At 46.2% G+C, this 27,161-nt stretch overlaps 1 protein-coding gene, 1 long non-coding RNA gene and 1 other non-coding gene across 9 annotated transcripts in view; 1 reads left to right on the top strand and 2 right to left on the bottom strand.

The window, feature by feature from the left end:
- Nucleotides 1-22,573, top strand: part of ALKBH3 (alkB homolog 3, alpha-ketoglutarate dependent dioxygenase) — a 34,835-nt gene extending 12,262 nt beyond the window's left edge. For 2 of the 7 annotated variants that reach the window (XM_038562977.1, XM_038562976.1), the window contains exons 8-11: nucleotides 4,552-4,761; nucleotides 20,072-20,161; nucleotides 21,387-21,485; nucleotides 22,216-22,573. In XM_038562977.1, the coding sequence (XP_038418905.1) occupies nucleotides 4,552-4,761; nucleotides 20,072-20,161; nucleotides 21,387-21,485; nucleotides 22,216-22,317 (501 nt within the window). In that variant the 3' untranslated portion in view covers nucleotides 22,318-22,573. Of the gene's footprint in view, nucleotides 1-4,551; nucleotides 4,762-5,881; nucleotides 6,037-15,592; nucleotides 17,868-20,071; nucleotides 20,162-21,386; nucleotides 21,486-22,215 lie in introns of those variants that run through there. The other 5 variants (XM_038562979.1, XM_038562978.1, XR_005373298.1 and 2 more) reach the window with 4 other exon arrangements.
- TRNAK-CUU lies at nucleotides 539-611 on the bottom strand. Its single transcript has one exon. It is a non-coding gene; the product is annotated as a tRNA-Lys (tRNA).
- LOC119864202 lies at nucleotides 16,604-26,115 on the bottom strand. The gene is made up of 3 exons (XR_005373299.1): nucleotides 24,987-26,115; nucleotides 19,414-24,156; nucleotides 16,604-17,709 (listed from the first exon to the last, which is right to left on the bottom strand). It is a non-coding gene; the product is annotated as an uncharacterized LOC119864202 (long non-coding RNA).
- Nucleotides 26,116-27,161: the final 1,046 nt, after the last annotated feature.

Below are 27,161 nucleotides of genomic sequence, written 5' to 3'. Positions count from 1 at the left end.
TGCTTGTCAACAGTCATAACAGAGAAGTTGAGGATTAAATAGGCTCTAGGGAAGTTCTTTCCCATCATTTTAGTTAATCTTGTAGAACAGGATTTCTCAACCTTGGTATTACTGACTTTTGGGGCTGGATAATGCATTGCTGTTGGGGCTGGCCTGTACACTGTAGGAGATTTAGCAGTATCCACGACTTGTGCCCGGTAGGTGCCCGAAGCACTCTTTTACCCAGGTGTGACAATCAAAAATGACCCCAGATATTGCCAGACATCTGCTAGGAGCAGAATTGCCCTTGGCTGAGAACCATGGCTTTAGGTAAACATAAGGCACGTGAGATATGGCCACCTACGCTTTGAGGACAATCTGACAACTCTTCAAAATAATGTTATACTGACAGTCTTTCTTACAATGTATGTAATATGAATTTATTACTGAAAATTTTACAAACTGCAGATAAACATGAAGAATATTAAAATTTTGGGTAATTCTTCCATCTGATGTTTGGCTCCAGTCTTTTTTTTTTTTTTTTTGCCGGTAGTCTCCATGCCCTACATGGGGCTTGAACTCACGACTCTGAGATCAAGAGTCACATGCTCTACCAACTGAGCCAGCAAGGCCCCCCTTTTTTTTTCATTTTAGGGAAATAGAGTTTTTCTATAAAAATTTCAATTATGTGTACTATACTTCATTTAACTATATCATTAATATGTCTTAATATCATTAAGTATTCTTTTCCATCATATTTAATAGCTATGTAGTATCCCATAATCTACATGTACATACCGTAATTTATTCAAGCAAGCTTTTTTGTTGGATATTAAGGTGTCAAACTAGAATTCTTTTATTTGAATTTGGCTGGCTCATAAGTTTACATTTATTGCTAAAAGATTTTGTTTATATGCCATCTTGAACAAAATCAAAAGAGATGCCTCTTAGATTTTTTTAAAGGTATATAGGTGTGTTGGGGGTTCTTATTTAATTTTAACTTGTTTAATTTTAAAATTATTACTTCAAGCTTAATAATCTAAAGCACAGGAGCAAATTCAGTCAGAGGTTATGAAACTTCTTTTAGCCTTTTTTGAACTAAATCTTAAAGAATCCAATGTATGAAAATGAAGGAGTGCCTTGACTGGCCTTGAGTCCCACCAGCTTGACCTCTCCTTTCTCCTACTGTAATGCCAGAGACACCTCTCTGTGGTACCTAAGACTCTACAAAACACTTTTTGAAACCCACTGAATAGGTCCTTTTACTTCTGTGATTCATATTTTCTCCTACTCTTTTCCTTAAATGTCTTTTAAGGATAGAATGTCTTCACTGAACAGTGAGATGATGCTGAATTTTAATTTAGACATTCAGTTCTGAGGGATCTGTATATAGAGTATTGGTTGGAGAGTCTAAATTAATCCTCGAGTTCATTATCCCCTTTTTTTCCTCCTTACTTCACCACCAAAAATAACCAGTAAAAATATATGCCCACTTAGAAACATAATGCAAACTTGGAGTTATCACAGTACTCAGTCCCTAAGCAAGTCAGGGAGGTGCTAATTAGTTTCTCAGTCACATTACAGAAGAGCTATCTTCCTCCTTTACATTCTTGTTTTTCTTGCTAAGTGTATCATCCTAGCATCTGATCTTTACCTCCATGAAGATAAGCTTAAAACCATAAAATAAATAGGAAATACAACTTACTTAACATTATTATGGGATTTCACTTTGAAATTTATTCTCTTGAACATAGGTTAGTTTAATAACATTTCTGTTTTACTGATCTAAGTTGGATGCGGTGTTGTCATTGTTTATTTAAAAAAAAAAAAAACTGCTTAGAATGTAATGCTCGTATCATAATAAGAAATCCCAGTTTACATGACTGCTACATCACAGCAAAGCTGAGTGATTCCCACATATGCTTCCTTGGCAGTTTTACCCCAAAGTAGCCATGGGATATACTTATAATATCATGCTTTGTTGAACATCCTTCACTAAAAGTTTTTAAAGTAGAATCTGTGGATACCTGGAGGGGTCTGCAAAGTCCTTTTGAGGAGTGCCAAGTCCAAACTATTTTTATGATAATACTAAGAATATATGACATTTTCACTATGTCGAATTTGCACTGATGATACAAAAGTAATGGTGGATAAAACTGCTGGAGCCTGAGCATAAATCAGGTCATTGTCACCAAACTATACAAATAATCATGGTATTCTTCACCACCGTGCACTTCCAGTTTAAAAAAAAAAAAAAAAAAAAACTGGTTTCATTTAAGAATGTTCCTCAAAGCAGTAAACATTATTAGTTTCATTAAAACTCAGTATTTTAGCTCCTGTCTCTTTGATAGTTTGAAGAAGTGGAAACATGCATAAAGCCCTCCTGCTACAAGCCAGGCTATGGTGGTTGTCAAGGCAAAACACTTGTGTGATTGTTTAAGCTGTAGCTGAACTACCTATTTTTATCATGGACCATTTTTGTTTAGTAGAACAACTAGCAGACAAACTGTAGTTATTCAGGCTTGAGTTTTTAGTAGACATTTTCTCATGAATGAGTGAAGTGAGTGTCACTGCAAGGAAAACAATGGATAGAATTTGTTACTTATGAAAGTTGAGTTTTCAAGAAATTTAGAATTTTGGAAAAAGCTGTATCTGCCACTTTAATCCTGACCTCTTTCTATTACTTAGTCTTTTCTGATGAGATCAGTGGTGATATTCATGGGTATGATTTTTAAAAATTATATAATGAAATGTATCACAGGAATGTCAGCCTGCATTACTCAGTGGGTCAGTATTTTCCACATGACCAATGCTTGATGTTACAGAATCATGTAGGATTAAAAGACCAGTAGTGCAAGCCAGACCAGCAGATCTATTTTATTCTATTTTTTTAAGATTTTATTTATTCATCCATGAGAGACACAGAGAGAGAGAGAGACAGATAGAGACACAGGCAGAGGGAGAAGCAGGCTCCTCACAGGGAGCCCGAGGCGGGACTTGATCCCAGGACCCTGGGGTCACGCCCTGAGCCAAGGACAGACGAGCCCCCAGGTGTCCCAGACCAGTAGATTTAAATGTAACCAAATATGAGAACTTTGTTGATACGACTTCAGATCCCACACTTCAGATCCCACACTGCAACGGACATTTAGGAGATCAGCACTTGTTAAGTTTTGGTATTAAATAGCACAGAGTATCCACAATTATTTGGAAAGGCTGGAAAAGACTCGTGCCCTTTTCTAACAACATATTCTTGTGAGGCCAGTTTTCTTCGTATAATTCTATAAAACAACATATTGTAACAGACTGAATGCAGGAGCAGACAGGAGAATCACCTCTCTTCAGATAAGCCGAACATTAAAGAGATTTGGAAAACCGTGCCACTCTTCTTGATAATTTTTTGTATTGGAAAATAGAGTTTATTTTTTGTGAAATAATATTTATGTTAACGCATCACAGGTTTGTAGTTTTAAATGAATTAACCAATAGTTTAATTTTCTGAGTTTTAATTTAATTTTTTTTTAATTTATTTATGATAGTCACACAGAGAGAGAGAGAGAGAGAGAGAGGCAGAGACATAGGCAGAGGGAGAAGCAGGCTCCATGCACCAGGAGCCCGATGTGGGATTCGATCCCGGGTTTCCAGGATCGCGCCCTGGGCCAAAGGCAGGCGCTAAACCGCTGTGCCACCCAGGGATCCCTAAGTTTTAATTTTAGTGTGATAAATGCCATAGCTGTAACAGAAAGTTCTGTGAGGTCCTCAATAATTTTTGATAGTGATAAGAGAACGACTGTCAGAAAAGGAAGCTCTGTAAAATTCTTGAGGCTTCTTGGAAGGACAGGAGTCTAACAAGGACTGATAGCTCTGCTGCGGTAGCTCCAGTACAACCCAAGGTCAGGGGTCACAGCTTCCTGCAGCCCGCGCGGCGGGACAGCAAGTCCCAGATACTGCACAGACGCGAGCTGGTGCTCGGGAGGCAGGGCCGTGGAATCTGGTTAAACTCTAGTTCACAGGCCACGTCATGGTTCTATTCTGTAGAATGTTTTTTCCCTTCAGGTTCTATTTTTAGGAAGTTAGCCACTCTGGAAATACTAAATATTTTTTTAAAGCAAGTCTGTGATTCATGATAAAATAGCAATCAAATGAACAGAGGGCCACCCAGTGGGAAAGTTGTTTCACTCCCCAGACTTCGGGCTGTCCCTGCCAACTACCTGGGTGCCCGGCGCCCATGGGGGTGACCTGGTCCCTTAAGGAGGTGGCTGCCCTGAGTGTAACGACAGGTGCTCCTTCACACGGAAAGGCTGAGATGGGTACGTGGGCTTGGCCCTCGTGACCTTGCTGTACCGATTCGGTACCTTAATAAGATTGTGGAGGTCACCTTGCTTCAAAATAGAAACAGCGGGAGGGAATGGACTCCTCGTGCCTTTGGCTGTTCCCTCCAAGTGTTTAGCCTCTTCCACGCCCCTGTTTATAACATGGCCGATTTTACACTTTCCTGTGTTTTCCATGTGGCTGCCACCCTGTGTCTTCTGTGAACTGTCTCTGCCCCCTTTTCCCGGCCTGCCATGGCAGTGGCCTGCTGTGCTGCGCACACTAAAGGACCAAATCGAAGAGAACACCGGCCACACCTTCAATTCCTTGCTCTGCAATCTTTACCGAGATGAGAAGGACAGCGTTGACTGGCATAGCGACGATGAACCTTCGCTGGGGAGATGTCCCGTCATTGCTTCACTGAGTTTTGGTGCCACACGTGCTTTTGAGATGAGAAGGAAGCCCCCACCAGTGAGTATTCTCTGTTTGTTTGTTTGTTTGTTTGTTTTTAATCTTTTTCATACCTTCTGATATTTTGTGAAAAAAGTAGAGCTCTTAAAAGCTCACGTTTTCAGATGTAGGAAATAGGAGTATGTTTTTTGTTGAAACGTTTTCAGCTGGTTGCCTCTCCGCTGGTTAACTCTGGACTCCCAAAGCAGCCATTCATTCATTCATTCATTCACTTACCCGACAGAGATTGCTTACCGTGCACCAGCACCGGGGGCCGTTCCCATTGGGTGGAAAGGACAGCCGTAATCCCGGTCCTCGGGAGACCCAGGATAGACAGATAGTGCTAATTATTGAAATATTGGAACCACGATGAGTGCTGTGAAGGAGGGCTTATAAAGGGAAGGCTCGAGCTAGTAGATGTGAGGTGGGAAGGATGCCCCTGAAGAAGACTTTAGTGTAAGTAAGGCTTCCCCGCAGCTGTGTTGCTGCCTCCCTGTGAGCGAACATTGTGAGCATCCTCACTCCCTTCTCAGCCATCTTCTGAGGCAGAGGTGAACCTGCAGTGCTTTCAGAAACAGGTATATATTCAAGCCAGATCACCAGAGGTGGTGGTCTGTCCAGGCTAGAGAAGCTGTCACTAAACTACATAATAACTTTAGTTTTCCATCCCAGCTTTTGCCTGTATTTCATGACATTTGAGGGACACGAAGACTGTTGATTTTCTCAAATCAAGGAAGTATAAGACCGTAGGACTAAGGGTAGTAGGAACTCAAAAGAGCAAACCTCTACCAGATTATCTTATTATCTTTGTGTCTTTCTCTAACCAAGGTTCTCAGCCATTTAGCTTATAACATTAAAGCAGACTCAGTCCGTGTGGAAAGGCTTATAAGGCTATGTTTAGAATATGACCTAATCCAGACCAAATAGTTAGTGTGTCAGTGCTCATGTCTGTTCTTCATCAGATATGCTTCTAAGAATATAGTTAATGGACTGGGCTCTTTCCCTGACATGGATTTCGGCTTCCAAGCATGGTATTTTGAAGCATATTGTGTTGTTTTGCATTTATGCCATGAAGCAGCTTTTGTTGGTATAATTCCCATTGATTAGGTTTTCTTTGCATTGTTTCTTTGGTCTGTGTTAGCAGGGGATTGTCATTTGCCAGTGACTTATTGAGTGAACTTGTTCCTGAGCACTTCAAAGAGACTTCACGGTTTCGCTGGTGATTATTAGCCTTCTCACATACCGGGAGTACCACTCGAGGAGCAGACAACCCAGCCTTTGCCATACTCTCTTCGGGTATGGTTATATTTTTTTACGCAGCCTTCTACTCAGTTAAAACCCAGTTAAAGAAATTATATGAATGGTTCAGCCTGCCCTTGGTAAGACTCCTGTTACGTGAATAGCAGAGGAACACCACGTGTCTCATTTTTAAGTTCAGATCCTCTTTTCAAGCCGAGAGTAAGAAACACCAACCTTTTGTCAGGCATGGTCATGGGAGCTGGGGCTGTAGCAATGACTGAGTAAGATGAAGTGATGTTTTCCCTCCTGGAGCTTATGAGCTAGCACATGCTAGTGTTGTGCCTTCCTACGAGAGTTTTCCTTCCAGCTCCAGCACATAAGCTGTGGGAGATCCACTATAATGTTTGGTACAATCCCAGCCTCTTGTTCTTTTCGGTTACTTTCTTTGTTGCCAGGTATTTAAGTGTCCAATTACTGTTTCTTTACACACATACATTCACCACCACCCCCTTTTACAAACATTTTTGGCCTATTTATAGATTTGAAGCCTAAGGATTCCCAAAGCGTGCTGTCTGGATAATTAGTTTTACTGTAGAAGCAGTTTCCAGCCATTAAGCATCAGCAGTGTTCTGGTGCCCAGAATACCCCTATTCCATTTCTCCCCCAGACAGCGGAAGGTCTTCATTTTCTCGTATAAAAACATTATTCGTGGCAACCAAGAGCTATTTCTTGGTAATATACCTGACTTATGTTCTAGGTTAATGAGTAGATGGATAATACAGCTACCACGCAGCCTTGAAGGGAACCATTTGGAATAAAATCTCAGTTTAAGAGGGAGACAGCCCATACTGAAGCTGTATCTTCTCAAGGCTTACAGTTTATTTTGATGAGTATAGTGAAAATATAGGCCATGAAATACTAAAAATGTGGTAACATCCCTCTCATTATTTGCCAGTAGCAAAGGAATCTACACTATACCTATGATGGCCGATATAATAAAAATACAGACCTCATAAGAAAATTCATCTGGGCTCTTGAAACTGAGTCGGCTGAGGCAACAGATTTGGGAAAAAACATAAAGGTGTCAGTGTCCTACCCCAGGCTGTTGACTCTAATATGTCATGGCTTCCTGTGTAATCTGAATTCCAATTGAGTTTATTGTAATTGTACATCCCTTCAACTCTGACGTTTGTTCAAGATGGGAAAATTGAAGGAGAATGTATTGGAAATTATCATCATGCGTTAGTGAATATGTTTAAAAGTGGCTTTTTACTCCCAGAACCTGTAAGTTCCGTTCTTGGGTAAATAAGACCCAAGTTTAAACTTCAGAAAGGACTCACTCAGGTTTCTTTAACTGACGCCAAACCTTAGGGCTTCATAAATCAAGCTAGACTGGAAGTACAGAAGCCTTTCTTTGAGCTGACAGCCTTAGAAATGCATGTTCGAGTACATCATCTTTATCTCATCATAATGATCCCTTTTCTGAAGGATTGAAAGGAAGTGGTTATTGTGAATCTTCTTGCTAAACTCCGGTGAGGGCTCTGAGAGCATGACTCATGATTCATACAACTCAGGGTAAAAGCATAAATTAAAAAGTATAAATTACGTTAGCGTTCTGTGCAGAATTTGTAGGAGTCTGATTTTCTGTCAGGAAACTTAGGAACCCAACTTAGTAGGCCACTATAGGCTGTAATTTTCACGTCTGTCAACGAGACATTCAGAGTATGTTAGAGGTTGTGGGAGGGAATCTCTTTCAAAATCCAGTTCGTTTTAACCTATCGGAAGAGAAGCTAAATACCTGTTTGACTTGAGTCAAAGTTTCTCATCTGAAAGTGACACAGAAGAATCATGAGATTTTGTGTACTTTATTCAAGTATGCAGTTTTGAGACAGGAAAAGCATCCATTTGGGGCCATTTTGCTGTCGTTGTTGTTACATGCCATCCCCTCCACCCCTGTGGCAGCTGTCTGTCATGCTGTCTCGCACCTTCGGCAGGTCTCCGTAGCTGCTGATCATCTGAAGGCTGCCCCAGTTCTACTCTCTACATGGCCTTCCTCACAGTCGCCCTGTGCTGAGAGGGCTCGGAGCTCTTTGTTTCCTAAGTACTGATCCATGTACTTGGCCCAGCCAGCCTCATGTAGGCATCATCCCTAGGATAAATGTTTTGTTCCTCCAAGATGCTGATTCTTCTTCACTGTCCTCTATTCCAAGCCAGTCAACTCCTGCTCATTCATTTTGATTTTAGAGTAAATTACCATTTCCTTTATTTTTTTAAAAAGATTTTATTTAGTTATTCATGAGAGACGCATAGAGAGAGAGGCAGAGACAGAAGCACGAGAGAGGCAGAGACAGAAGCTCCCTGCAGGGAGCCCCATGCGGGACTCGATCACGGGACCCTAGGATCATGCCCTGAACCAAAGGCATGCGCCAAACTACTGAGCCACCCAGGTGTCCCACCATTTCCTTTAATGATAACAAGGTACTTGATGGTGAAGTAAACTTGCCTGATCTTGCCGTTCCGTTCACCCATCTCTTCTTTTGTTAATTCAGTTAAAGACAGTGTGAATAGCACCATATCCACCTTCTGGCCAATGTCAGGATATACTATCTCAAGACAAAAGTAAAGCTTACCAAATATACTTTAGTGGACACTCTTTTAGAAACCAAGAACCTTTTTTTATTCTATCAAGCTGGGCTCATTAAAGTTTGTCTATACTCGTTGTCCCAGACCCAGTTGTACTTTCCAAAATGCATCGTGTCTCTGCTGTAAAGATTAGTCTGGTTCTTTTCCCAGCTAGCTTTAATTCTATCCTGAAAAACAAGCTGGAAAAGGAACTACAAAAGCCATTTGGCAGGCTGCTATTTCTCTGTCGGTTACCATGGAAACAGTGATGGCTGAGTTGGGGGGATATTAGATAATAGCAGGAAGTTTGTGATGTGCTGGAGGTTTAGATGCCAGAAGCCTTATTCTTCTAGCACATCACCCATGGATAAGCTCTGCCCTTCATCAGCTGAATCCTGAAAATGTGAAGGGCTTCTGTCCACCCAGGGTGATTGAGTTGAGGCAAGTTCAACATTTCTCAAGCCCCTTCTTTCTCTAGCACCTTCTGATGAATGCAGACCCTGTCTATAGCACCAGAAGAGATGGTTGTAAAACCACTTCCAATGGTGGAGGCCGTGTGAGCTTCCCGTGGATTAGAGTTCCTAGTACCTATCTTGCTCGTTGGTTTTTTGCCCACTAAGGGGAGAGTGGAGTGTGAGCAGCTCACTTTGATCATCAATACTCCTATTTTTCCAGGACTTCAGAAGAAGTGAGGATATTAGAATCCAAAATACTGTAACACTGACTAGATTTAAGAGCTAGATAAACTGCACGGTGCAGTATTTCATGGAGCTGGCACCCCTCTGCTGCCGAGCCTGTCATCCGTATTTCTTAATCAGCCCCTCTACAGTTCAGAGCGTCTGTTCTGAGAAGTTATGAGAAATACTGGAAAGAAATTGTTGGTAGCTATGGTCTTTTTAATACAACCCCAAATGAAATCTAGAAGATCACTTTTTTATTTTGTTTCTGTCAAAAGCACCTATCCATCTCATTTATACTTTCTTTTTTGTAAATGGGGTGATAACTGATGGCTATGTTATGGGAGCAAAGTTGTTGGAATAATCAGTGAATTTTTAAGCTGTTAAAAATGGTAGATGCCACAGTGACTTCTCAGATGTGGAAATCGGAAAAGGAAATGAATAGCCGTGAAAACCAAAATCCCAAGATTGCCTTGGCTGTGAAATGGGATTTGTTAAGGGAGTAGAAGGGAGACTTCGGGAAGAAGGTGAAGTGACCTGTGCATCAAGAATGTGGACTGAGTTTTTGAGCTCATAGCTCTAGAGTCGTTTAATGGTTTGGTTTGAGTGAGTGAGTGGATGGGTGGACAAATGAAAATGTACGTTTGAGCTGATAAAGCTGAGTAGTTCTGGTAGGACTTGAATTATCTTCAGACTCAAAGTCCTGTAGGAATTGGAATCATCATTTGCTGCCTTGGGGCCTTGTCTCAGCTGGAATCCGTGCCCTGACTGCCACTGGAAGAATTAATTTTTGCCAAGGATCACCCAGCTTTATAGTGCTGCTGACAGTCCTTGTTGGAAGAACAACCTTTTCCAAAGTGATTCATCAGATTTGCATGTGCCATGGTTAGGAAGGAGGTCTGCTTCCAAACTTGGCTTTTTAAAATCGTGTCCCAATGGTAGAGTTTTTTTTCTCCCCTTGCCATACTCTTAAAAAGTATTCCTGAGCCTTCTGGTGATGTTCTCCTCTTTCCTAAGTGCTGTTTTCATGGTAGATGACTGCTTGCCTAGGGCGGAAGAGGGCTTAGTGAGGCTGAGGAAGGAGAAGGAAGCTCCACGCCAGAGCAGAGTGAGCAGGCGAGGAGTGGAGCAGGTGAAGAGATGGGGAGAGTGGGTGGGGGCCAGGCCGTGGAGAGGCTCCTGAGCCTCAGGAAGAGCAGATTTGAGATACATGAGGAACCACTGAAATGTGTGAAGCAGGAGAGTGACGTGATCTGATGGATAATCTTACCGTCTTACAGAGTCAGTTGCTGCTGTGTGGAGCCCGGACTAGAAAGGAGCAAGAGTGGAAGCCAGGAGACCAATTAAGAGCTTGTTAGTCCTCGTGCCTACCTGGCACCAAGGCAGAGAAGGCGGAGATGAGCAGGTGCAGGGACATGAGCTCAGAGGAGCAGGGATTTCTAGAAGAGGCATGGGAATAATGGTCTGAAAGTGTTCGTGTGCTGCAGCTCCCGGCTGTCTGGAGGTGAAAGATACAGTCACTTTCCACATGAGAGGCTTCAGGGATTCAGGATCCTGGAGATAGCAAAGTTTCCGTTAGGACACGCAGGACAGGGGAACCTTCAGAGCACTTGAAGTTGGGGGCTTAGGAGTGTTTGCTCATCGCTGACTGGGAATTCCGGGGCACACAGTGGAGGGGTACAGGAGGGAGAGAGTGGGGGAATTGTGTGTGATCAGCTCACGGGCAAGAACGGTTGGGGAATGAGTTATGTGGTTTTAATGGATGACTGGAGAACCCTGCACTTTGGCTGGGGCCTGGGGTCAGCGGGATGTCAGACGTGGTGGAATTTGTTCTTGTTTGCCTGCCCTTAGACGAAGGAGAGCATTTGTTTCTGGCGCTACAGTGTTGGCTGGGAGCTCTTTCCAGATAGCAGTTCCTTTAAGTTACATTTCTTGGAAATATCCTACCAAGAATGGAATCATCATTACATCGAGTCTTCTGGTTGCAAATGCACATTCAGTGTTGCTAGATGACTGTAATGAGGGTAAAGCCATGTTTATTTTTGCTGAAGCTCACTAACTCCTTGCTCCCCTGCTGCCCCCAATACCATGCTGACAACAAGTCTGAACAACAGACACTGCCAGCAGTATTTCCCTCCATTTGCCTTTCCATGTGTTTCCATCCAGAAGGACAGGCAGTTCTGCTAGTCTGGTCCCCCGTGCTAAGGTTTTAACAGAGCCTTTGTTGTGAGGAACAACTGCCCAGACCTCCCAAGCAAGACCTGGGTGAGGTCCTGCCTTACTGAACTATTGAGATCACTGAGCATCGCTGGGATATGATGCTTGATCGCCCGTACCAGTCCTTCACGCCTATAGTATTCTCATTCACCTCATCAGAACCTTCACACCAAATCAGTGCCAAAAATCAGGAAAGAGTTGGATAAAAACCCAAGGATTTGTATGTGGCAAGTGAGCTTAAACTTGTTTGAACAGATAACCTCAGTGATTTCAAATCTATTATTTTTCCAGCCAGCCTTTTACTTTAGCAGATCTCGTTTCAGAAACAGCTACTTCTTTTTTTAAAGTAATGTATTTCAGATCAATATTGAGGATGCCATCACTTAGAGTGTGGTTCGAGTCAGCAGAATAACTAGAAATGACATTGTCAGGTCCTAGCTTTATTCTCTTTCCATAATTTCCATGACTAATATATTTTGTTTATGTCAGATTTAAAAAGTATGTTACCACTATGAAGATTAAGTCTGGCTGTGTTCCCGTATCAACGCTCTATAATGTAGGAACAACTTTGCAGTTGAAATATAGCTGCAAGCTTAGATGATCCTTGAAGCAGTCTAGAAGCCAGCTGGGATCTCAAGGGCAAGAGAAAACGCCATTATTTAATTGGAAAAACAAGCTGAAAAGAAATCTTTGAAAAAGTGGGGAGGGAAGCGTGCCCAGGTGGCTCAGTCAGTTAAGTGTCCAACTCTTGATTTCGGCTCAGGTGATGCTCTCAGGGTTGTGGGATCCAGCCCCATGTCCAGCAGCCTGGAGTTGGGCTCTGCGCTCAGTGGGGAGTCTGCTAAAGACTGTCTCCCTGTGCTTCTCCCCCAAAAGCCCCCCCACACGTGCACGTGTACTCTTTGTCTCTCTTTCAAATAATAAATCTTTTTTTAAAAAAGGCAGAGAGGGAGACAGCATTGGCATAGTCCTAAGTTGGGAGGCAGGGCAAGTAAAGGGACAGCTGGCCCTCAGCAGGTTGCATAATTGTAGCACAGGCTGACGTTCGGTTTCAATAATCATTTCAGTCTGCAGAAAGCCTTGATCGTGCTTGTCAGGCAGCTCCATCATGTATCGGTGCTTGGACCAGAGAGCTCGGGAAATTCCTTTCTACCTCTTACCATCTTGAGGAAACCCTTTCCTTGATTCTGCAGACATTCTTACTAACATCTGGGGTGGCTTTTTGTTTCTTTGCTTTTGAAGCACAAATTCTGGAATAAGTTTTCTATGTCTGCAGTTTGCCTTTCCTTACAACGGAACTCACTCTTGAGCACCTGCTCTGTAGATCCATCTCCGTCATTTTACTAACACAGAGGTACCATTGTCCTAAAGAGCCTTTTCTTGATCATCATTTTGTCTTCCTTGTATATTGGTCTCCGTATCCATCACCTCTCTGCTTGAAACTCAACCATCTCTTAGCTGCCTTTTCCTTTTCCTATTGGCTGGAATACTGTTGTTTTAGCTACTCTCACTCTTTTCTCATTGCTATTTCCCTACCTCCTTTAAGGGTTTTTCCTTTCCATTCAACCCCTCTGATACAGACATTCAAAATTATCTTTGATTCTGTCTGTTATCTTTGTTTCCGCTAGTTTTTAGGAGATTATCAACCGGCTATAGATTGTAAATGCCGTATGGGCAAGGTCCATTTCCCTCTTACCACGTCCCCATTATTTAGCACTATGCGTGGGTATATATGTATTTTGGTTGAATAAATTAATAAACATGATTTCATTTGTTCTTATGGCTTCAACGGTTCCTTCTTAAGGTGGAGTGACTTCCTCAGTCTCTTATCTCCAGTCTTGACTTTTATCTCAAGTTCAGGTCATAACTTTTACGTGTTCAGAGAACATTTCTAGTTATTTATTTATTGGGAGGGGGGGCATTTCCACTTTAAATAGCATATGTGGCTTCTGAACTGAAATTATAAAATCAGATGTATTATTGTTCTCTCAGAAAACTCCACAGTTCTACCTGTTGGTAAGTCCATTTATGCTCATGATATCACTGTTCTCTTGGTCAGGTTCACATAGAAATTATCTTCATTTTTAAAAAAATTTATTTATTTATTTATTTCAGTGGGGGGGAAGGAGACAGAGAGGTGGGGAGAGAGAATCCCAAGCAGACTTCCCGCTGAGCACAGAACCCCATGGGGGGGTGCTCGATCTTACAACCCCGAGATCACAGTCCCAGCTCACATGAAGAGTCAGAACAGGTTGCTCTCTCTCTATCTCCTCTGTCCCTCAAATACTAATTCAGCACCTACTTACTATATGTCAGGTACTATGCTCAGCTCTGAAGATAGAGCAATGGACATGGCCTACCGTCGTGGGGGTCTTAGGAGCTAGACAGTAATCAAATGAACAGAGAAATAATTACAACTTGTAGTTAGAACTCTGAGTTTGGATTTTATTCCAAATTCAGTAGGAGTAAATGAGATTATGACATGATCTGGTTATATTTTGAAAAGATCACTCGGGCTGCTCTGTGAAGAATGGTTTGAGGAAAGACAAGAGCAGGAGAATAAATAGGATGGGAGACTCGGTGGGAGACTCCTGGTTTGAACTAAGGTGGTAGCAATGAGGATGAAGAGAAGTGGATGAACTTGAGGTGTGTTTTGAGGGTGAGCCAATAGAAGTTGCCAACCATAGTTTAGATACGAGGGTAAGAATCAGTGGCTCCCAGGTCTCTGGCTTGAGCAGTTGGTGGGTAGAGGTGCTATTTACTCAGATGGAGATGGAGCAGGGATTTTTGCATTCGATTGTGGTCTTAAGGAAGATTTGTAGATGGAATCAAGAGTTCCTTCTGTCTGCTAAGTTGGAGATACTGGGACTTCCAGCAGGAAGCAGGCCATTGGCTATCTAGGTATGCAGTTCAGATAACAGGCCTGTGCTAGGAACATCATTTGGGAATTGTCAGAATGACAATGACAGGATACTGATGATGATGATAAATAGCAAATGTGTGGTGCTGCCTCTGCCTGGCCCTGTTGTGAGTGCTTTATATTCAGCCCTCCAATGACCCTGGGGAGTCCATACCGCTAATCGCCCTGCTGTACGGATGAGGCGGCTGAAGCTCACTGGTAAATCACTTGCGTAGCGTGTCTCAGATAACTGTTTGTTACACTGAGTTAGAACTAACGATGTAGGTAATGTGGGAAGCTACGGAACCGCACATCATCATTCAGAGCAAGAGAATAGCTAAAGAGAAGCAGAGAGCCAGGATTGGGCTCACTGTTTTCATCACTTTGTTTCCCAACTCAGAAGCCTTTATTTGTTCCAATTGGAACAAAAGATAAATGTCCACTCCTCACTCAGACTGTCAAATCTTTACATAATCTATGCCCAACCTGCTTTGGTGTCTTGCCTGTTACCTGTGTGATTGCACCAATCCCTGAGATCACCTCTCTGCCCTCCCTTGCGCTCACTCTCCACCTTTCTCCACCTACCTGTTAACTTAAGTCTGCTCTAGGATTCAGGCTCTCTGTAGCCTTGAAGCCTTCCCTGATGCCTCCAGTGCAGAAACTAATCATAGTTACTGTGTGTCGGGTGCTTCCTGAGAGCTCAGGAAATGAGAAACAGGTAGCAGGCTCTTGCTTTGTTCTTTCTGCTCATTTTGTTTTGTTTTTATCAACATCTTCTTAGTGAAATGATGGAAATTTTTTAATAAATAGCTTATCTGGGAATGCCTGGGTGGCTCAGCAGTTGAGCATCTGCCTTTGACTCAGAGCATTACCCTGGGACCCCGGATGGAGTCCCACGTCAGGCTCCCTGCATGGAGCCTGCTTCTCCCTCTGCCTGTGTCTCTGCCTCTCTCTCTCTCTCTCTCTCTCTCTCTGTGTGTGTGTCTCTCATGAATAAATAAATAAAATCTTTTTTAAAAAATGGCTTCTCTACTTATCAGAGGATCAGAGATGACTTGAAAATTCAGATCTCTCACTGTAAACTGATATCACTAATTTGGAAGTATATTTTGCTTTGAATGACCTTTTCTGTTTGAGTTGGGTCACTGGCATTAAGAATATATACTTGAAATAGCAGATTTCCTGAACTTTCTATCAGGCACTACTGTCTGGAATGCAAAGCAGGATCAAAGAAGCCCAGCAGATTACAACGGGCCTTGCTTGGGAACTTCCAGGCCAGATAGGATGACAAGACGTGGGCACAGAAGGAGTCATGGGATGGGCCCATCATCAGCCCTGGTGGACAGCTCTTGTGGTGAATCTGCTCCTCAGACTTATTTTTACAGCTCAGCGTTTTTAAAGAAATCCAATTACTTGTCAAAATTTATGACTCAGGAGCTTTCACATAAAAATCCCGTATGGGATTAGCCTCCCTGGAAAACCCAGAGAATCAGACAACCCTGAAGGAACAGTGAGCCAGAGCCGTGGAGCAGCTCCGCCTGTGTGCAGGCCCCATGCTCTCTGGTTCTGCACGGTTTCCACTCCCCCACTGCATTGCATCCTGCCCACACTCCTCATTTGTGCCACTTGTTGGTGTCTGTGACCCTCAACAGTTCAGTCAGGGTGCCGTGTAATTAGGACAGAAAGTGTTGTGGGATTTCAGAAGGAATAGAGTGCACTTTGGAGAACACAGTATAATGGGAAGAATATAAGCTTTAGAGCTAGGCAGATCTAAGTCCAAATCCTAACCCTGCCTTCCTCCTGTGGCCTTCTGCCTTGGAGATGTGCTTTCCCTCCAGCTCCCTTTGCTTATGATAAAATGGAAAATATCACCTCCCTTACGGGGTTGTAATAAGCATTAGCAATGATGTATGTATAGTTCCTAACAAGCCTTGTCCCTGGGCAGCATACACTGGTTGATCCTGTCCAAAAAGTCTAGCAGGATGCCTTGGTTTAAGTATTTGGAAATTGTCACCAGAAAAAGCCTGGTGTTGGGGGAAGCCAAATTCCAGGTAGATTAAAAAGTTAAATCTAAAGAAGTGTAACTCTTTTTTTTTGTTGTTAACCAAAGGGCAGTTGTATATTTAACTTCCCCCAGGTTGAGAAAAGACTTTCTAAGCATAAAAACCATGAAGGAGAACCAAAGAAAGGTCAGAGTTGACTCCAAAAGTCTTTGAGCTACTCTATATTAAGTATCATCAACTCCGTTAAGGGACAAATACCAAATGAGAAAAATATTTTCAGAAAGTATGACAAAGGATAAACATCTCACTATCTGTGGTTACAGATCAATAAGAGAAATACTAACATCCTGTAGAACAATGGACAAGGAACATGAACAGAGAGTTGACAACAGAGTAAATGCAAACAGCAAATAGTCATGGGAAGAAATGTTGAACTGGGTTAATAATTAAAGAATTCTCTGTTTGAATAATGAATTGTCACTTTTCCCCTGAATTTTTTTTCGTCATTTTCAGTTGGTAATGTTTGGTATTGGTGATGTGACCAAAAGATAGGTACTGTAGTATTTTCCTGATGGAATTCTAAATTGCCACAACCTTCTTAAGCAGTTTGATGGTATAAATCAAACTGGTTTAAAGTTCGTATTCTTGGATCCAGTAGTTCCATTTTTGAGAGCATATCCTTAGAAAAATAATCAAAAATGTTTTGCCCAGGATCTACTTGCAGTAGCCTTTGTTTCTTTCTTGTCTTCTTTTTTTTTTTCCAGCAGTGCTGGTGTATTAAAATCTCCGTGTCCAACACTGTGTACCTCATTACTATATTCTTAGCATTAGCTCAGTGCCTGACAGACACAAGTGGTGAAAAAATATTTGTGAGTTTAAAGAAGGAAAGATATGTTCATATAAAGGAATATTCTATAACCCCATTTCTGAAATACTGTACATTTGAGATGAAGAAACCTGCTCACTCTCTAATGTTCCAAGTGTAAAGTGATTATGTAGAGAGGATGTTTCCTGTGCATGCACGGCGCTGATCCTGGATGATAGGATTGTATGTTCTTGGTGCTCTTGGCACTCAGTCATTCAGCAGCTATTGGTTGGTGCGTGCGGTAGGTGCAGAGCATGTTTCAGAGGACGGGACGACGCAGTCCTCTGTTCACGGGGTTTATCGGGGAGGGAGCAGGAAAGCAGACATCAAACCAGTCGTTTACATGTGTCTCCTACTTCAGTGAACGTGTGTTACTTTTGTAGTAGAGAGAAACACCGCTGCTGCGGATTTTCAAGCATCAGTTGTTGGTTGAAATTCCTAAGGCACCTTTTTAGGACAAGAAAGGAGCGAATATGTGAAAAAATCTACATATAGCTTATAAAATGTGAAATTACCTTTCCAATGAAAAGAAACATATTTAGGGGGGCAGCTCCGGTGGCGCAGCAGTTTAGCGCCGCCTGCAGCCCAAAGTGTGATCCTGGAGACCGGGGATTGAGTCCCACATCGGGCTCCTTGCATGGAGCCTGCTTCTCCCTCTGCCTGTGTCTCTGCCTCTCTCTCTGTGTCTCTCATGAATGAATAAATAAATAAAATCTTAAAAAAAAAAAAGAAACATATTTAGGTTTCCTATCTGTTGGATGGTTAATAATGACAGAACGATAAATACAGCCAGACGTTTTCCCCTAAATACCATTTTTCTAAAGGAAACTGAATAGGTTTACATTGAGAGGCAGAAGTGGGCGTGCAGAACTTCGGGAAGCCCCAGCGCTCTTTGGGAATCATAATCGAGTGTTCAGATGAACCAGCTGTGCTCGGGGAGAGGGGGGAGAGTGTTGATCAGAATCCATATAAAAGCATGTTTTTTGCTTTTTTCATCTACTTGTAAAACTTTGTGTAGAAAACCAGAATGTCAGTGACAACGGAGCCCACCCTATAAGCCGATTGAGACCCTAAAAAGCCTCGGGATCACTGATCACTGGGTGGCGCAGCGGTTTGGCGCCTGCCTTTGGCCCAGGGCACGGTCCTGGATATCCGGGATCAAATCCCACGTCAGGCTCCCGGTGCATGGAGCCTGCTTCTCCCTCTGCCTGTGTCTCTGCCTCTCTCTCTCACTGTGTGCCTATCATAAATAAATAAAAGTTAAAAAAAAAAAAGTTTCTTTCAAAAAAAAAAAAAAAAAAAAGCCTCTTTTAAAAAAAAAAAAAAGCGGGATCCCTGGGTAGCGCACCGGTTTAGCGCCTGCCTTTGGCCCAGGGCGCGATCCTGGAGACCCGGGATCGAATCCCACGTCAGGCTCCCGGTGCATGGAGCCTGCTTCTCCCTCTGCCTGTGTCTCTGCCTCTCTCTCTCTCTCTCTCTCTCTCTCTCTGTGACTATCATAAATAAATAAAAAAAATAATAAAAAATAAAAATAAAATTTAAAAAAAATTAAAAAAAAAAAAAAGCTTTCTGCCCAACATGGGGCTTGAACTCAGCCCTGAGATCAAGAGTCACATGCTCTACTGACTGAGCCAGCCAGGCGCCCCTAAAAAGCCTCTTTTAACTGAGATCAGGAATGGAAAATTTTATCCTAAGCCATGGGTTTTTTTAGGGGTTTGTTTTGTTTTGTTTTGAAGAAAGACCTAAGTAAATGAAAAGGGCTACAGAGCCGTGTTTTGGTAACTTAAGCATGCTTAATGGCTGTGAACGCACTCCTCTAAACAGTCTGACCCTTGCTTCCAGCGTTGCTTATCCATTTATCAAGTTGAGCTTTAGGCACAGCCACATGAGCTCCACTGACCTTTTCTTTTTTTCTTTTTTTTTTATCTATTTCCTAAGTGGAAAAAGTGTGTGTGTGCCCTGCTTAAGTTAGAGGGTGGCTCAGGGGTCTGTTGGCACTCTGGCCTCAAGAGGAGGATGTATCTGTGAGCTGTGTTGCCTTAGTAGAATCCCTTGCCCTCTTTCCTATCTCCTTCTACAAATTAGGAATACGCTTTCGGAGCCAAGGGTGTTGGAAGGGACAGATAACAAGCAGCAAAGTAATGACCTCACCTCCTACAGTGGGTGCCCTGGGTCTCACTGTCCTTTGGGGACTGAGTAGCTCTATCCCTCGTGAAGGAGCTCCGTCTTCTGCTTTTAGGTAGAGCTAAAGTTTAAATGGAATGTAGTGTGTTTAACAGCAACCTGAGGCTTTCTCTCCTTTGAAAAATTCAGATCTTAGGAACATTAAGTGAAACATGGCTCTGTTGAACGTCACTTTCTGTCAGGGCCGATGCTTCCCACTTGCCACGTGGAACCCTCTCTCCCTTGCTGGCTCTGTGCCCGCCACATGTTTCCAGGTGGAAGTACAGTGCTCACTCCTTTTCCACTGGCCTTGGCGTCCCTTCCTCCTCAGTAGTGTTTCTACCGCTTGAAGAGATCTTTGTCTCAGGATTGGCTTTATGTGCGGTTCAGCGTCTTTCCTCTCTCCACTACGCCGCCCTGTCCCGTGTCTGCACTTAGAGTAGGTCATGCTGTGCGCTCCGAGCATGCGGCATGCGGAGGGCCACGGGAGGTCTGCTCCTCCCTGTGTTGAGCCGTGGTCAGTAACGGACTCTGCGGCCTAAATCCAGGAGCCTTGCGCCTCTGATCTCATGGATGATGCGCTCCCTTCTGGTATACTTTGTCCAGCAGGACATACATCTTCTCTGGTTGGAATCCTTTTTTTCAGAGAGCTGACTTTTGCTTCTCGGAGATGCAACTGGGCCACCCAGGGCCGGGTCACCTTCGCACTGCCCTCTGGCTGGCTGAGGGGTCAGAGGTTAGTTATTACTTGCTACTACAAAAGAAAAGGTGGCGACATAATTAAAGTCAATCACCAAGACCAAAAGTTATTTCAAACACTGCTTTTATCTTCTGCCTGTAGAAGTTAGGACTGTGCTCCACAAAGTCACTGCCAAGGGTCAGGACCTGGAACTTAAACTGTTTATGCAAGTTCATTATTGTTTTGATTTTGACTTTCCTAAAGGAAATCATTATAAATAGTTATGTTCTGAGAAGCACCCCTACAGTATAAACATAAACACAGTATTGCAGTGAAATCAATCCTACAGTAAGCCAAACGCAATCCCTTGCATCAGAAGTGAAGTAGGTGAATGGGTGGATCTGCCCAGAATGGACGTGGAAAACTCAGGAAACTTGGGTCTCAACTCTTGACTAGCTCTTCGGATGCACCCCTTTGTTGGCTGCGAAGCAGGAGGACCCCACCTTTGGGCTGTTTCCCAGGCCATGCGGGAAGCTCCACTAGAGTCCCGGACAGGAGTTGACTTTGAGCTCCCTGGAGGAGAGGGGCAATGTAAATGCAAGGCATTTGTATCTGAAGTGTTTGACCGCCAGTCCCGGTTTGCAGCAGTGTTCGGGTCAAGCCAGAGCTCCCTTATGTAAGAAAATCTTGCTGTTGACGCTTCTGGAAAGAAACAAGAATACATCTCCAAGACGCCAGAGGAGCTATAGGAAGAGTTGTAAACTGTTTTAACATAGGCATGATTAGTGAATTAGCATAAATTGTAAAAAGGCGATGAGAACTCATCACACCACGTCTTGTTTAAATCCCATTTTTTTCCACACTATGTCAAAACACAGAGCGCAGCATAAAACACACGTAAAGAGTTCTTGTGTAAGTGACTTAATTTCTTCACAGGCCAGAACGGGTTCTTGTTCATTTTAGATGCTGATGATGATAATATCTGGCACTTGTACTTAATATGTGCCAGTCTCCAAGTGACTTATGCAAATCGCATCAGTGGAGGCTTAAAACAGCCCGATGTGGCAGGTCGTGTCGTTGTCCCCATTTTACAGATGAGTAAACTAAGGTACAGAGTGGTGACACAACCTGCCTAAGGCCCAGCGGCTGCCGCGCACGGAGCCAGTAGGTGAACCCCTGCAGTCTAGCTGAGCAGCGGTTCACATCCCTTGACCATTGTCAGGTTCTGCTGCATCTTGATCACACAAGCAGAAAATGTAGTGCAATGAATGCTGTTTTCTAGGAAGAGAACGGAGACTACACATATGTGGAAAGAGTGAAGATACCCTTGGATCATGGGACCTTGTTAATCATGGAAGGAGCCACACAAGCCGACTGGCAGGTGAGAACATGCAAGGAATTTGGATTCACACGGAGGCGGTGCCCTGACGGCCACGAGTAGTACTTTCCCTAGTACATATGGTGAAAAGCAAGTTGCTTTTATCATGATCGAAAGGCAGGACAGTGGCACATTTTCAAGGAGTTTTGATTCTACAGAGCAAACATCCGCAGCAGTGGCGTCCAGTCGAGCTTTCTGTGACGGGGGAAGTATCTGTGTCTCCTAAGTCCCCGTGTAGTACCCACAGCTATTCTTGATCTCTTGACATGGGGCTAGTGTGCTAAAAGACTGAATTTTTAATTTAAGTTAAATTCGTTTCAATAGCTTCAGGTAGCCAGTGGCTAGCACAGCTTCACACCTTAGGCCTGCGTGTGTTAAAGCCAGGTCACCTGTAGGGTGTGCAAGTTCACGTAAACGCTTAGCACGGGAGTGCGAGCTCATGGCCGTCTTGGCTCTCAGCCGCTTATGTGCTTAGGAGATGTGGGAAGTGGCAGAAAGCTGCGAGGAAGATCCACGATTACAAGAGATACAGACCTCCCTGTGAAGGCGCTGGCTTATCGGAGTGATGGGCGGGCGGGGGGTGGGAGGGCACTTGACTTCAGAGAAGAAAACCTTTCTCCACAAAACTTCAGATCCTTTACTGATGCTCACAGGGGATGAAGGGGGGGTGAAATCAAAATCGTCCTGTCGTCATAAATGTGTTTATGTCAGCGTTATTTATATTTCTGTTCAGCACCGAGTCCCCAGAGAGTACCACTCTAGAGAACCGAGAATAAACCTGACTTTTCGGACGGTTTATCCAGACCCCGGAGGCACTGGTGGTGTGAGACCTTGAGAGAGCAGCCGTGCTGACACCGAGCACACCTCCCGCTGCGAAGAAACCTGCAGAGGCTGGTGCAGCTCATCTCTCGGGGTAGCTGTGGGGAAGACGGGGTGGGATTTGCTTCCCAGCTCAGAGTCCTGTTCAGAGACGGCCAGCGGCTCGCGTGCGTGCTCTCTTCACCGCTGGGACGCTGCTCCCCGATCGCATCTTGAAATCACATATTTTCTTTACACAAATTAAAAACTGCTGTGGCCGTGCTCACGGGTGATTTTGTCTGTGGACTGTTTCTTCCCGCCCTCCCTGCTTCGTTTGAGGCAATTGAGTGGGCCCCGCCACCAGGGTAAATGCGCACGTGTCTGCTCTTTGTGACTCCGTGAAGTAGGATATAAACAGGCATCGGCGACCGCAGCCCTCGGCAGGCAGACCGCTGCCCAGAACCAGAGGAGGCCTCACCGAGTCTCGTGAAGTCCACCTCAACGGCCCAGCATCTTGGCTTGCCACTTCCGTAATGGAAAGCTGCGTGTTCCGGGAGCACTTCATCTAACCGAGTCTCCCTCCTGGGACACGCTGGGTACAGGCCTCTGAACAAGGAGCAGAGGCTTCGTCCGGTAGCCCAGCCATCTGCAGGCAGCCACCGGGAAACTTGTAACACGAGAGAAGCCTGTCCCCTCGGAGAGAGAAGTAATGGAGTGATGTCATGAGAAATTTAGGCTGAAGAGCAGCAAATGTCCTGCTGGTGACAGCTGTCCCGCACAGATGAGTTTCCCCTGGAGAACGACTTGAGTCACTTAAGCCCAAGCCAGAGAGAAGCGGGAGCAGTCCCCTGGGGACACACTCAGTTACCCAATAGTCATTTTTCCTTTAGGTTCCGGGAGCCCTGTGACGAAAGCTGTCTTCTGACTCAGTGCCCTCTTAGACACAAGTTCCCGAGATCCCACAGTTAGTCCGTGATGTCACCGAGGTTCCCAAAACAGAACAGGGTGGCCGCCCTGTGTTGCATCATAAATCAGGTGTCGTCTTGACCTCTTGACCTAGGAGCGCTGCCCAGGATTGATTCCAAACCAAGGAAAACTCAAGAGAAAGAAAATGGAATTAAAGGGATGAAAACAGGGCAGGAGAGTTAGAGTTTCCCTGGCTGCCTGCTGGGAAAATGTGTAGAGGCTTCTTGCTTGTGATCCTGTTTGTGTTCCGGGCTGTAAGATGCACGGTCTCGGGGATGGTGGGACTTGCCACCAGCTGGCAGGCTCTTCCCCGGTGCTTGATGGGACTCTGGGCCAAGCAGGCCCTGCTCTCTGTCGGATTCTGGCTCCCTCCCACCCCCACCCTTTTCTGGTGATGTTTTGCGTGTGGATAGCTCCTTTCTCTAAGAAATGCTCAGCGCTTTATAAAATCTGAACATCACACCAAGCCTTTTAGGGAGGGAGATACAAATTACCATAAAAATAAAATAAAGCCTCTAATTCCTGGCTGTTTTCCTATTAAACAAAATCTGGCCAGGATGGTACAGCCAGCTTGGGTTGTGAGTCTGATGCATGACATCGGGAAATTCCTCTTCCGCCCCCGTAGACCACAGAACCCGCAGCTGGTCCCCGGTCCTACGGCGTCCCTCCTAACGTAGGGTCAGGGCCTCCCCTCGTGTCAGCTGCACATTTGATCTCTTCCCTCGTCGCTGCTGGGGCTGCCAGGGAGACAGATGCATGCTCCGTGCCCGCAGCCGGGCCACCGCCGGGGCATCTTCATCTGAGAGCAGCAACCGCAGCTTCTGTTTCTCGGCACCCGGTGGTAGGACTGCCTTTTTTTTTCTCTAACCACGAAGATGATATCCCTTTTGAAATGACAAGCAGATACTTGCTGTGGAGTTAAAGCACAGGGTTTAGGACTGGACAGGACTTTTCAGAACCTGGCCAAGGACGCTCCGTGACCGCACCAACCTGCCGCTGTGTTTTACTGGCCGTAAATCTTAGCCAGGAATTCAGGGCTGAGCTACTTTGCTGACAGCGCTTGTAAAACGGAGGAAGTAAATATAACAACGTACCATGAAGAAAAACCCCCTTAGTTGTTTGCTGCCCTTTTTTGATTTTTAGTAACCTGCCAGGCACTGTCCTGGAAACTTTCTATGTCATCCTTCATCCTCCCCACAGCCCTGCAGGAGAGGGATGCTCTTCCCATTGCAGAGACTGGCAGCTGAGTCCCCCAAGCAAGGTAGAGTGAGGTAATAGGCCTTGGAAGTAGCAGAACCAGAATTCAGACCATGGGTGAGCCCTTAAACTGTGTGCTTATTCCTCCGCCATGATGGATGTAGGCCCAATAGTTGCCGGGCATCCCTGAGAGCCTGGACCCCTGCGCTCGCTCCTGCGGAGCTGGCCGCCCCGCTCACCCTAAGCCCCTGCTGGAGCTCACCCTAGGCCCTGCTCACCCTAGGCCCTGCTCACCCTAGGCCCCTGCCAGGCCCCCGTGTTTGTCCTCTGCTTTCCCGTATGCGAGGGCAGGCCTCTGCATCTCCTCTCATCATTAGCATCTCCAACTGGCCCTTTAACTAAGGAAGCTCATTTTGGGGACCAGAACCCAGTTTTTGGCAAGTTGGATATATCTCATCCACCCTTCCTGTGACCCAGACCGTGTTTCCTGGTGGTATCCCAGCAAACTCCGGTGGGTGGTGGCCCCTTCCTCTTCATGCTTACCTGTGAGTACAACTGGGGGCCCCGAGGACGCGCAAAGTCAGCATCACGCTTCATAGTTCATGAGGGTACTGCTGCGGCGAGCAGGTGGCCCGAAGAAACGGGTCGGGTGGTGCCCTGGAAGCGCCTCGATGACAGGCAGGCCGCCTCAGAACAGCAGCTAGCGATCATGTATCCTCCACCGTGAAACCTGGTCCACTGACTTCGGTGGCATTTGGATCACAGCCCGTAACCCTGACGTTTCCCGAGTCTGCGGCCTCCTGGCCCCTGTGGCTGGCCCTGCTCAGTGCGTGGCTCTGTGCCCTGAATCGCCACGCAACAGGGTGCTGTGCTGAGTGGAGGCCCCGGGGGGCCTGTGGAGGAATCCCGCACGTGATGGGTCTCTGCCCCGCTGAGTCTGGCAGCTTTTACTTGGCTGCGGAATATCCAAGACCCACATTGCCTTTTCTGGTCATAAACACTTGGTAAGTGTTGAATCTGAAGTCTCGATTGCTTTATTTTTCTGAGCGATGGTTTTGAAAAAGCTGAATGTTTCCATAGCGATGCATTTTGTTGATTTGAATCTTTACTTAACACGAGTCAGCCCCGCGCTGCCCTCGGACGGGCCTGGGCTGTAGCCGTGCCCCTCTCCCCATCTCCTCTTTGGAAAGAACCCTCGCATGAGGCCTTAGGTGGCTGCTGGAGCCCAGCCTGGCACGCGGCGCCCCGTGTGAGGTCAGCAGGGAGATGACGCGGGCGTTCGTCCCTCAGAGTGGAGTGGGCTCCTCTCCAGCAGGCTTCGGCCCGTGCCCCTGTGCAGTGCCCTGCCAGCCTCCTCTTTGCTGTTCGGTCGGTGAGGGGCCGTGCGTCCGGGAGCAGTGTGGGGAGCAGGGGCACTTAGACGGGACGCTTGCAGCAGCATTCCTGGAAAGCCGTTTTTCTCAGTGCTGCGCACAGTGTGAGTGACCGCATCGTCGTTACAGAAGCGTCTGTGCCGTCACCCCAGCCCGTCACACTCCTGGACGCCTGGTCCCCTTTCTCCTGGGGCCTCCAGAAGCGTGGACGTGTTCAGGCAGGATCCTGGCCTCTCATCCCACCAGCTGTCCCTGTGGACGCAGATTACAGGTTTCTGAGCAGAAGCAAAGGTGAACGCCAGAAGGGGCTTCCCTGACCTGCGTTGGGCCTGGGGGCTCGGGGGCTCAGGCATCTGGCTCGTCCCATGGTCGCACGGGTCACGGGCTGGCGCTCCGCTCAGAGTCGGCCTCGGTTTCTCCCTCCGCCCCTGCTCCTACTCCTGGGGCTGCAGGGGCTGCATTCTTGGTCCTCCCACGGGAGCAGCAGAGACCCCAGGAGCGGCCTGCGGGGCAGCACACGTGGTGGCCGGGACGCCCCTGCGCAGGCCGGCGGAAGCCGTGCGCCCCGGGCACTGTAGGGCCGGCTGCCCCGTCCCGGGCCGTGGTGACCCATCTGTCCCTGTGCCGCCAGCCCCCATCCTGTGCCCGCCTGTGCTTGGAGAACGGCACAGGTGGGGCCCTCCAGGAGGGGAGTGCGCACCCCCCAAGAACACGCCTCCCTGCCAGAGGAACGTGGGAGGGGTGGATAGGGACGCCGCGGCGGGGGGGGGGGGGGCTTCCCCCTCTGGCCCCGGGATGCCCAGGCAGGCCCCCGAGAATGCCTTCCGTGCCCTCGCCCTCCCTGGGGAGAGGAAACTGCAGTGTTTCCTCTGCAATGTCGGGGATTGGCCACCGGCTTCCTCTGCACCGTCTCTGGCAGGAGCCTGTGGTCCCTGCACCTGCGGGAGGCAGCGAGCAGGAGGCCCGCGGGAGGTACGGAGGCCCCGGGCCAAGCCGGGGCACGGGTGGGCCCGGAGCCTGCAGGCTGCTCGCCTCCGCCCCGACCAGGAGGCTGAGGTCCAGGGCTGCTCAGCGCCGGGCACCCGGGCACCAGGAGTGGTGGGGACACGGTGGGGACACTGCAGCCGAGCGGGGGCAGGGAGCCGGGTGGCTTCAGCTCGTGGCCCGCCCCCCCTGCCAGGCCTCCTTTGTGGCTGGTCACCCAGGCTGCTGGCCCCAAGTGGGACGCCGCACGTGCCCTGGTGACCGCAGCCCGGCCTCCCGTGGGCGAATTGTGCCTCTGCCGTCCACCGCGGCCCTGTGCCCTGCCTGTGCCCCTGCCTGTCCCCCTGGCAGGCTCCGGGGC

The sequence above is a fragment of the Canis lupus genome, chromosome 18 (assembly GCF_011100685.1).
Source record: "Canis lupus familiaris isolate Mischka breed German Shepherd chromosome 18, alternate assembly UU_Cfam_GSD_1.0, whole genome shotgun sequence".
NCBI lineage: Eukaryota > Metazoa > Chordata > Mammalia > Carnivora > Canidae > Canis > Canis lupus.
Note: the sequence above shows the minus strand (reverse complement) of the source record. Positions and strands in the feature narration are given on the sequence as shown.